At 39.5% G+C, this 12385-nt stretch overlaps 1 protein-coding gene across 1 annotated transcript in view; it reads right to left on the bottom strand.

Moving 5' to 3' along the window:
• XIRP2 (xin actin binding repeat containing 2) overlaps window positions 1–7656 on the bottom strand; it is a 219710-nt gene extending 212054 nt beyond the window's left edge. The window contains exon 1 of the mRNA XM_034426762.3: window positions 7471–7656. Coding sequence (XP_034282653.2) covers window positions 7471–7614 — 144 coding nt within the window. The 5' untranslated portion in view covers window positions 7615–7656. The remainder of the gene's footprint in view (window positions 1–7470) is intronic.
• Window positions 7657–12385: the final 4729 nt, after the last annotated feature.

The raw sequence follows: 12385 nt of genomic DNA, 5'->3' as shown, positions 1-12385 counted from the left end.
GGGTTAACCCCTTCACACTCAGTCACCTTTTTTCCAGTCCAATACTATCTTATCAGTGTCCCAAAGATGCCTTTTCAGGAGGCAACTGGACTTTCTCGTTTTTTTTTTCTTTTGAAGACGTTTCACTTCTCATCCAAAAAGCTTCTTCAGCTCTGACAGGATAGTGGGGAATGGAAGGATTTATATTCCTTGCAGACAGCTGGTCATTTGCATCCTTTTAGCGGGTCGTTGAAACACTTGGAGGTTTATCTGTGTCCTCAGGGTCACCTGAGTAGGGCTCCTGGTTCCTGTAGTCTGTAATTTTTCCTCTGGAAATCCATTCCTACTCCCACACCATTCAAAAGGTGTTCATCCCAAATTGTATAGCTAAAAGTCGGTAGAGATTCTCAGTCATCCAGGTCATGGTTGTCCCAAAGATGCTTTTTCAGGAGGCAACTGAAGTTTCTTGTTTTTTTACTTTTGAAGACATTTCGTGAAATGTCTTCAAAATAAAAAACAAGAAAGTCCATTTGCCTCCTGAAAAAGCACCTTTGGGACAACCATGTCCTGGATGACTGAGAATCTCTACAGACTTGTATCTTATCAGTGGTTAGGGCTCTGAAATGGCAGCAGAAAGCAAGAACAATTTTCTAACCAAAATTATTATTCCCAAAGGAATGGGCATTCTGTCTGGGGAATCTGCCTGTCCATCTAAATCCAGTAAAATCTTTACGCCAATACACGGATTTCAGATTTCCCACATATAGAGGACCATCACAAACATATGCCAAAATTCTGAATTTTGCACATGGTTCACAATTAAAATAGGCCAAAAATGACTTTAACAGCACCAATGAGCAAGATGTCAGGGTATGAAGAGTTAATAGCTGTAAGCTGATGAGAAGCTGTAAGCAATGGAATGAGGCAGCAGGGTTACTGCCACTTTAAGAAGCTGGGTAAGAAGCTGCCTATATAAGGGAAGCCATTAGAGGGCATTTCCCTTCTCCTCAAGCCTTCTCCTCATGCATTCTACTTCAGGTTCTCCCGTCGTGTATCTCATTGCTCTCCGTTGTATCAGTAGCTGTATGATAAGGTATTTAACCACATATAAGTCTGTAAATATTTAACTGTAGATAAAACCACTGTTATTTACCTAAAGGCTCTGTGTGCTGTGTGCTGTCTTTTGCTCCTGGGTTTATCTCATAATACTAGTTACACTGCCTAAACTCTGACAAGTTTGCTGAATTCGCTTACATTAAAAGATTGTCAGGCTAGGTCAGGCGCAAGCAACCAAAACCGCCTGTGAGAAAAAAAACCAAGGTATAGTCTGTAGTTTATTGCTGATTACCTACATTACAAGAATCTTGCCAGGTTATTTGCCTTCCCTTGGGAGATGGCTGATGTAAACTAAAAGTTTGAACTCAGACATTTCCTCCCCACAAACCCACTCTAATCTGGAATGTCTCTTGAGTCCCTCTAGAGGGGCCCCCTCTCCTTCAGCCGGTGATTCCACCACAGGCTATTTCTGAAGGTCTCTGCAAACACAATGGGTTGTTAACACATTACAGTTATTAATTGACGAGGCACTGTCAATTACTCTGTCTCACATATATAACCAATTACTCTGTCTCACATATATAACCTACATCTGTATAGCCAACCTATCTTCCCTCCCTTCTCTCCACCTTACCCCCCTCTGCAATGTAAATCCCATATCTGTTTATAGTCACTTCATGCATCTGACCAAGTGAGCTGCAGCTCATTAAAGCTTATGCTTTTTAATAAAATGTGTTAGTTGTGAAAGATACTACTCTTTTCCAGGTAAATATAAAAATTTATAAATATTGTATTGCTTGTGTGATATGGCCCCCATTGTCATACAAGTTGCTCTTTTGCTACAGTACATTCAGTTTCTTTTCCCTTTAAATCCTTATTCCTCAGCGCCAATGCAGAAAGTGAAAGGAGAGAGAGAGAGAGAATGCATGTTGTCAGTGGAAGTTTGAGATGCCCATCACCAGCCTCGTTATATTGCTGAAAGCCAATGCCCAAAGTGACAGCAGCTTTCTCAACTGAAAGCAAGTCAATACTGCCTTACGTCTTTGTCTGGTAGCTGACATTACATTCCAGATTATTGTAGATCAGTGTGACATGCCCAAATGAGATTGCAGTTGCTTCCGAAGGTTGTAAAAGCCATACAAATATTTTCAGCGAAGAACTCCTCCATCAATCTATGGTGTAAGCATTTGCATACGCTGGGTTTTCCTTTAAAGCTAAAATAAAGGGCATTTCTTTGGACCAGATATTATATTATTGACTTGAAAGACGGTGTCAACGTAACAAGAAAGGATACTAAGAAGCATACTACAATTTTATATATGCCACATGGGTCTTCCTCTCTGTTTCCTTTTCTTTGCGTTCCAGGAAGTGGAGGAAATGGCTGATCAAAAAAGGAAAGTCAATAATTCCTTCCTTGAATTAAATAATTACCATATGTGCTGAAGGAGATATTCCTCAGTTTAAATGGCTGGGAGGTGATTTGTTGGACCAAAATGATCCTAGTACAATTCCTAGATTTCAAAATAATGACATAAACAAATTCAAAGTATATTTAGACCTGTATGCTGGGCTGCAAAAAAAGTCTTCAAGCTGTTGCTGAAGTACAACTCCCAATTCTTTCACATTTGATCTGTTCACTGGAGTTGCTAGAAATCAATGGTTTACCTGTCTGGAAGTTTACACCTTCCTTAAACTATCTCAGTTCTAATTCCAAAACTCCATCCATCAATCAAAATTTTTCACATTCAGATTTGCATTTTACTTTTTTCTTAACATTTTTCTGTCTCCTTTCCCAAAAACAGAAGGTTCCTTTGCTCCTTTTCTTTTCTCATTTAATTTTTTAAGTTAACATGGGGAGCTGTCAGAGATTATTAAATATCTGTAATATCAAATACCGGTACCAGTAATTATTCAGTTACTTAAGTTTGTTCCTTACAAGGCAATGCCTTTAAGAATTCCTTTTTCATTATTATCATACAGTTTTTCTACCAATTGAGAAATGTATTTTTTTTTAATTGTAAGGAAATGCTTTGCTGGTATGCATTTCTTAGGGAAATTGAACTCAACACAAAACCCCCCAAATCTTTCCAGATGTACATTTAAAGGAGAGTTTAGCATGGTACAGTAGAAATCTCCATTGATATGGATAGTAGCATGTGATCTATCCTTCAGGAAACCTGAAGGATCATGACACTTACCATAAAAGACTCCGCTTTCATCTGAACATTCCTCTTTCACACATGCACTATACAAATCTTTCCAGGTGGAAATTGACAGAATACATGGCATACCCAAGAAAACTAAAAATGTTAGCAATATTTACAAAACTGCCATGTTAGCAATGGGACTTGCTATATGGTTTTCTATATAAATTCCCCTGCCGTTCTGCCAATACTATTGGGAATTTAGACTATTATTGTGACTGGTTGCTGAGTCAGCCAAATGTTTAGACTGAATCTGGCATTTTTATCCAGCTGTCATGTCCTTCCCTGGGATAGGCAGATGTTGTTGTCTGATAGTGTTAAAGGTATCATCACAGGATGCACAGGATGTTTTGAGTGAAGCTGTCTTTTGCAATTGACTGATAGTGATTTTGTCAATGCCGATGGTGTTCAAATGGTGCTTCAGTTGTTTTGGGATTGCAACCAAGGCATCTATTATTATTATTGGTACTACCTTTGCTTTCTTTTCCCACAATTGTTCTACATGGGTCTCTACACAGCTCTCTACATGGGGCTCCCCTTGAGGAGCACCCAGAGGCTCCAGCTGGTCCAGAATGTGGCCGCGCGGGTGGTTATGGGAGCGACGGGGCACTCCCATGTGACCCCCCTCCTGTGCGAGCTGCACTGGCTCCCAGTGGTCTTCCGAGTGCGCTTCAAGGTTTTGGTTACCACCTTTAGAGCGCTCCATGGCTTAGGACCGGGGTATCTACGAGACCGCCTTCTGCCACCAGTAGCCTCTCACCGACCAGTACGCTCCCATAGAGAGGGGCTCCTCAGGGTGCCGTCAGCCAAACAATGTCGACTAGTGGCTCCCAGGGGGAGAGCCTTCTCTGTGGGGGCACCCGCCATCTGGAACGAGCTCCCCCCGGAGATACGGAGGATCCCGGACCTGCGCGCTTTCCGCCATGCTTTCAAAACATTTCTTTTTCAGCAGGCCGGCCTGGCCTAATCTCTCTTTTAAACTTTTTAAATAACTTTTAAAAATTTTAAATTTTAAATTTGTCTTATGACTTTGGGGTGTTTTAAATTTCGTTTCCGGGCCAATTATTTAATTGTATTTTAATGGTTTTTTAACATTTGTATTATATGTATTTTATTTGGCTGTTCACCGCCCTGAGTCCTTCGGGAGTAGGGCGGTATACAAATTCTAATAATAATAATAATAATAATAATAATAATAATAATAATAATAATAACAACAACAACAACAACAACAACAACAACAACAACAACAACTTCCATTTGCAGGTCTCTGTACATTGTGATTTCCTCCAATTCTTTCTCTTCTACTCTGCTGTCTTCAGGTTCTGCAGTGTCCACTATTCAGACCTTTATGTCTTTCTTACTGAAAGTTAAGTCTGGGATGTTGTGTGGCAGGTGCTTATCTGTTTGAGTTTTAAAGTCCCAGAGGATTTTGGCTTCTTCATTTTCAATTACTTTGTCTATTTGATCCCACCAGTTCTTGCTAGCAGGTAAATGGTATTTCTTGCAGATATTCCAATGTTCTATTGTCGATATTTAGCTGTTGTTGGCAATTGATCTGTGCAATCTCCTTGCAGCAGCTAACTAAGAGGCCCACAGTTTTTTCAGCTTCATTGCAGAAGCATCTTTTGCTGTCCATTACTGTCTTCTCAACTCTGTGTTTATATGCATATACTTAGTCTTGTGCAGCCAGAATAGGCCCTCTATTTCTCTTTCTTTTATTTTTTTTTATTTTATTTTATTTTGAATTTGTATACCGCCCTTCTCCCTGAGGACTCAGGGCGGTGAACAGCCAAGTAAAAACATCAAGTACAAATATTAAAATACAGTTAAAATATACATATATAAATTTGGCCCCATTAATTAAAAGCAATAAACAAAACACTTAAAAACACTTAAAAACACTTAAAAAATTAGGCCAGCCTGGCTTGCTGGAAAAGGAAGGTTTTAAGGGCACGGCGGAAGGCACTGAGGTCTTGGATTCTCCTTATCTCTGGAGGCAATTGATTCCAGAGGGTAGGTGCCCCCACAGAGAAGGCCCTCCCCCTGGGGGTCACCAGCCTGCACTGTTTGGCTGATGGCACCCCGAGGAGGCCCTCTCTGTGGGAGTGCACGGTTCGATGGGAGATCGTCGGTGGCAGCAGGCAGTCTCGAAGATAGCTAGGCCCTATGCCTTCTTCACTTTTGCTGTACTTTGCCATTGCTGGGTTAGGATTAGTGCTGTTTTTATCTGCTTTGCCTGCTAGGGCTGTGGGTGTGTGTATTGGCCATAAAATACTTTGCCTTATCAAGTCTCTTCTCTGTTCTTCATTTGATTACAAACAATTGGGATATAACAATGTGCCACATGCACTGTAATTTGACTGAACTGTATAATTCATCTCATTCATTGAGTGGAAGAAATTAAACAAATGGTTCAGAACACTGATGCTTTAGATCCTTATAGAGCACGGGTGTCAAACTTGCGGCATCACATTGCCGTCATGTGACATTTCACGATGTTTTTACCAGCTTGACACCCCTGATATAGAATACCTTTTTTGGGGGGTATGTGTTGTCTTTGAGTCAGTCTTGACTCCTAGCAAGTGACTGGACAAGTGTTCTTGGCAATGTTTTTGTAAGTGGTTTTGCCTCCTTCGTAAGAGGGCTGAGAGAAAGTGACTAGCCCAAGGCCACCCAGCTGCCTTTGTTCCTATCATGGGATTCAAATTCAGTCTCCTGGTTTCTAATCTGATGCCTTAACTACTACACCAAGCTGGTGCTCATAGAATAATTAGACTATAGTAATGGGGAACAGTTTAGGATTAGAATATAAGATGTTAACACTGATATTCTAGGTAGGCTCTTTGGCATTAAGCTACACTAGAGAATACTGATGCATACTAGACATGTATAGAATTAAAGTTAAATATGCTTAAAGAAATAGCTGCAAATGGTGAAGTGGTTAAGATGTTGGACTAGGTCCAAAGACACTCAAATTCAATCCACAAAGCCTTCCTGGAGGACTTTGCTTAAATGTCTCTCTCTCTCTCCCTCAGCCCAATGTATTCAATGTGATTGTTGTTGAGAAAAATCAGAGTGATAAGCATAATGCTTTGAGCTCCTGGCAGAAAGGTGAAATATAAGCGCAACAAATAAATAAATACAAACATGCCCGGTAGACTCATCAGTTAAAATATTTGAGCAGATAGAAAATTGCCAGACAGCTTTCATCAGAATTGTCGTGGTAGTCAGGCATATGCAAATATATATTTAATTCCTAAGTGAATATTTGATTAATATTTATATACTATTTTAAACCATTTTAATCAAACTACCGTAAGCTAAAGGATATAACCGAAGAATGCCTTAATAAAATATTCCTTTAGATTTAGCTATTTATACCCCACACGCCAATATTTTGAGTTGTTTTCTGTAGCATCACCCCTTGAAATGCATGGCCCAAAACACTTATTTCAACTGTGATGCCATGATGACGCTGGAATGAAGAAATGTGTGTTGTGACACCACTATGCAAGCTCCAGCCTTTTGCATTTACATCACAACACTGTAAGCAAGCAGATCAGAGCTGAGTTTGTGTTATGACATCTGGATGCTCATCTTGTCTCTTATTCCATCCTCCTTTCTTGCAGACGTTTAGCAATAGCACTTAGACTTACATACCGCTTCACAGTGCTTTGCAGCCCTCTCTAAGCAGTTTACAGAGTCAGCCTATTGCCCCCAACAATCTGGGTCCTCATTTTACCCACCTCGGAAGGATGGAAGGTCAAGTCAACCTTGAGCCTGGTGAGAATCGAACTGCTGGCAGTCGGCAGAATTAGCCTGCAATATTGCATTCTAACCATTGCGCCACCAGATGCATCAAGATGGCTAGTTTGTCTAGATATGCTAGGAGTTTTAATCCCAGCATACCTGGAGGGCACTGAGAGACTCACAGGGTAGTGGGTAACATCAAATGATATTAGTAAACTCCCACTTGCTTTCATTTTCCTCTGCCTTTGTATGGAATAAGGGCAACAACGTCACACCGCAGATTAATAATACAGACAAACAGCCTGTCATCTGAATTTAGAAATCTGCTTGTAGAGGAGAAAAAGCATGGGAGAAAAAAATAAATGTTCACTAATTCTGCAAGGCAGAAGAAATTCGATGCAGCTGTTTTCCCTGTGGAAACAAATCTGTGAGTAGGAATCATTTCTGATTTAATTAGCCTGTGCTGGGTTCTCCTTACCTGCCTGCCTTTACCTGCAGGTGATTCAAATCGATTTCTTAGATCTTCCAAGGGAATATTGAAGCGCTCTATCCTGCATCGAACACCTGGAGGTTCCTCCCTGCACATTTCAGCAGAAGAATGCTTTCGACAAGTGTTAGCCATGGTGATCACTGGCTCTATTGCCTTATTTTGGTTTTATTTTTTTCCTGAATAAAATTCTGGATGCTCATTTCCCACTTTGAATCTACCAACGCAAAGATTTTATTCCATTCCACTCTGCTCTGTGAAGCTGCCAGATATCTGTTGTTGTCCTTTAGGTGGGGAGTCAACGTTAGATTCTTCCCCAGCAGGATTTTGCCAGTGTCAGTCCCTGCGATGGACGTTTACAGCTTTGGACACCAGTTTTTCAGTGCAACTCCATTTGCATGTCTGTTTGATGATTTCTGGAAGGCCTCTTCAATTGGATAGTTGGCGAGCATCAGGCTGAACTGGAAAATCAATTGAAAGATATTGTTATAGCACAGAGAAGAAACAAATAACATACTCAAAACAATGGGTTTTCTAGAAATCCTGTGACTGCTTTAAATCAGCCTCCAAGATTTATTTGAAATGCATAAAGAAAACATTGAATTATAGATTTGGATCTTTCCTTTAATAAGAATGAATTAGTTAATTAGTTAATTAATAATTATTTTATTAATTCTTAATTAATAATTATTTTATTAATTCTTAATTAATAATTATTTTATTAATTCTTAATTAATAATTATTTTATTAATTCCTAATTAATAAGAAACAATATCATAAGGCTAGAGCCGTGGTGGTGCAGTGGTTTATAGTGCAGTATTGCACACTAACTGCTCACATTGCCAGGAGTTCGATTCCCTAAATCCTGACTGGCTCAAGGTTGACAGCCTTCCTGAGGTCGGTAAAATGAGGACCCAGATTGTTGCGGGGGGGAAATAGGCTGACTCTGTAAACCGCTGTAAAGCACTGCAAAGCGGTATATAAGTCTAAGGGCTATCGCTATTGCTATTTCTTCCAGAGGTTGATATGTCAAGGCCATAACAAGTTCTTAAGGGGCAGAACCTAAGTTTAAGGGAGTCTCATGCAATAAAAGTGATTCTATTTATTTATTAAGAAAATTTATAAGTCACCCAATTCATAAACTAGGTGGCAAATAAATGTAAAAAAACATCAAATACAGTTTAAAGAGAAAGAGAAGAGGGGATTCAGTGACCAGATTTCCCAACCACACATTTTCCCTTTCATTAAAGCATATTGGGTTTATAGGAAAGGAGATGGAATGCTTGCCCTGAAAAAGCTATTAGCAGGAAATAAATATATCCAGCCCTGGCTTCTCCATTATAATGAAACCATCACGCAGGTGTGATGAATCTCATGATGAATTTCATGCAAGTTTATCAGTGTTAAAACCTGAAAACCTGAAAGTAATTATCTTTAAAAAAAAAAAGACAAATATAAAAATATCCAGATAGGCCCTTTTTTCAATAATTTTGGTTTGAAAAAGTCTCTAGCTGCAGCTACTGAAAATAATGATCAGATTAAAAAAAAAGCCTATAATAATAGAAGAACAGTAGGAAACCAATTCCGTTTGTGAGAGAGAATGCAGCAGAGTAACGCTTAATCAACCTACTCCCTTCTGTTCTTTCAGACTATTTTATTAGATAGTAAAAGTCACCAAGAAGTTAGCAAGCTTTTCATTTCCTCCACTACTCTCAGAAATAAGTGAGAAAGTTAAATTATTATTTTGGAATTCTTCCCTGCAAACACACACACAGAGACACAGACACAGAGGTATCCCGTGTCTTTGGGGCACTATGACATTCATAATCTTGAAGAAATACAGATCATTAGCCTAGATGCGATGTTTCCAGGATCTCAACACCTTTGTTCAGCGGGAAACTTTAATTAACAGGTAGTTTTCAGAACTGCAGCTGTTAATACCCAAGAATATCAAGTTATGCCCAATTCTGAAGAGTATCTATTCCAATTCACAGATATAAAAGGTAGGTGTTTTTATACAATGTTGTTGTTAGTAGTCAGTCAGTCACCAGTCCCAACATCTACTATTCCTGCAATTCTCCTGAGACTCCCGTGAGCAAAACCCTTCTGGAATTTAAGCAGCACCTAATGACAGCGGCTGTCCTTCCACATCACGCTAAGCCAGAGTGGGATCTGTTTGGTTTAGGCTAAGACGCTCAGTTTTTGTAAGCCATGCAAGACGTGGGCGTAAAGCCAGCTTATTACAGTTCCTGAACCATAATAAAGAAACATGGCTTAGGAAGACTGGGATGTCTTTCTCACTGACCGGCTCCTCAGACTATGACAGTTGTAGGAGGAATAGAGGTTCAGATTCTCATGGAAGAAAGGGACAGAAATTCTCAAATTCCCTCTTTTCCAGAACTTGCAGGAGGGAGGCCTCACTCAGGGGAGAGAATGTTCTCTTCCTTGAGATCTGCAATTCCTCTGGGTAACTGTTGTACTTGTCTACTAGTAGAACTGTATCTGTCAGGAGAATGACGGATTCTCTTTCAAATAGCCTGGTGGCGCAGTAGACTAATAATCTGTTATTAACATTCAGCTGCCTGCAATTACTGCAAGTTTGAATCTCCCCAGGCTCAAGGTTGACTCAGCCTTCCATCCTTTCTAAGGTAGGTAAATTGAGGACCCAGTTTGTGGGGGCAATAAGCTGACTTTGTATAAATATACAAAAGTATGAAGGCTATTGCTTAACGCATTGTAAGTCGCCCTGAGTCTCCGGAGAAGGACGGCATATAAATCAAATTTTTAAAAAAATACATGCACACACAAACACACTCCAAACCCCTGGAATGCACGTGGGCATGTAAACCTCCTTTTTGAGATCTCCCAAAGGGGCTTTTTCAAAAGGCAATTAGACTTTGTTCTTGAAGGCTTTTCACTTCTCACCCAAGACATTTCTTGAGTTATGAAGCTTCTTCTGACCTGAAGGTCTGTGGGTGTGGCTTGGTGGGCGTGGCATAGCATGGCTTGGTGGGCGTGGCTTGGTGGGCGTGGCAGGGGAAGGATACTGTAAAATTTCCATTCCCTCCCCAATCCAGGGGAAGGTTATTGCAAAATCCCCATTTCCTCCCGATCAGCTGGGACTTGGGAGGCAGAGAATAGATGGGTGTGGGGCCAGTCAGAATTTTTACTACCAGTTCTCCAAACTACTCAAAATTTCCACTACTGGTTCTCCAGAACTGGTCAGAACCTGCTGAAACCCACCTCTGATGGAAGGCCTCTCTTAATATCCAAGTTCATCATGTGCAGTTTTCTAAATGTTGTTTTCCCACAGTAGAATTTGGATGCAAACATACTTAGCTCTGTGAACAAAACTTTTATCCTAATCCTCCTCATAGTTTTTTCCATAACACTTTGATATTAAACTAGCTTTATGGCATTGCACATATCCATGAGCATTATCATATTTTGTTGGGAAGATTCACTTTCTGACTTTCTTGCTTTGGCTAATTCTGTTAGACTCCACCTTTTGTTTTTGTGCAAGAATCCAATTTCTTCCCATGCATCCTCCTCCAATTTCTTTGTCTCAACTAGTGGCAGTTCCCAGACTTTTGTCCATGCATTAGGATTAGGTCCATTCCCCCAACCACCCACCCCCAAGGTGTGAGCACATTGTCTTACATGTGATTCCTTTAGTAAATGTTTGAGATTTTCTTAAACCCAATTTCAGGCTAGTTCTATCTATGTCTCATCCACCCCTTTCTCAGACTGATGCTGTCTGAGATTCCTCACTTATTTTCAGTAATGCTTCTGGACAGATCCAAGTGCTATTGGAAATGTAAGCTGGTTTGTACTAATATCTAAATATTGCATCTGGATTTTCATTTCTTCTTTATTAAAACTATCAACACCGTAAGTATTTACTTTTCCGGTGTTTACATCCAAAACCCTGTAGCTGTTTATTCCTCTTTGGTAATCCAGCATTGTGCCTAATTGGTTGAGGTAATTTAATTTCTTTCTTTTTTTTTCTTTTATGGATTTATGCATAAGCTTTGCATCCCAATACATTTAGATGCAACATGCTGGTTCGTTCCCATTCCATAACTTATGTGGGTTTTATTTGTACTTTTGGCTGATAAATGATTTTGCAGATAGATAACTGTGATGTGCAGTTCCCAAAAAATTATCTGACAACTTTACATCAAGCAGGAAGGACTGTTGTCATATTTAACAGGCTTTGAATCATTCTTTCTGCAACCCCATTTTAAAAAATGTTTTCTGCCTTCACTATTGAAATATTTTTCAAATTCCAATTTGTAACCCCCCCCCCAAATTATCGAACCTTGATCTTTTTATTTTTTTCTATTAAACTTGTACATACCTATGCACATACTAGTATAAGAGACAAATGCAAGTATATTTTTGGGTTTGAATATTGCAAAGGAGGTTTTTCTGCCTTTTATTTTGTACCACAAGATCTGAAAAGAGATGAGTTCCAGTAGGTGGCTGGTTTAAATTTGAATTCAAGTCCTGGAAAACTTGTTTTGGAATTTCTCTTCGAGCTTGATTTTGCTTTTATCATCTCTCTCTATTGTACTCTATAGGCTTTTGCTCTGGAAAGTCTGCATTTCCTTTTAACATGTCTTTTTCTAATTGTAGTACTGACAAATTACATTTCTCCCTTTGTTTAGAGAATGATCTCCAGATGTACTGTTCAAATCATGCCGATATGCTGATATTGCAGTCTGGCAATTACATTTTCAAGAGAAATTTCATTGTAAAATTTGGTTAACCCTTCTGTTTATTTGATTATAATCACAGTTCTTTGATCAGAAAGGTTCACTGCATTTTTAGTATCTTTCGATTAGAGCAGAGGTCTTCAAACTTGGCAGCTTTAAGACTTTACAATGACTTCTTTAACACCATC

This window comes from Pantherophis guttatus, chromosome 1 (genome assembly GCF_059756535.1).
Source record: "Pantherophis guttatus breed Tessera chromosome 1, ASM5975653v1, whole genome shotgun sequence".
NCBI classification, from domain to species: Eukaryota; Metazoa; Chordata; class Lepidosauria; order Squamata; family Colubridae; genus Pantherophis; species Pantherophis guttatus.
This window is presented reverse-complemented; position numbering and strand designations above follow the sequence as displayed.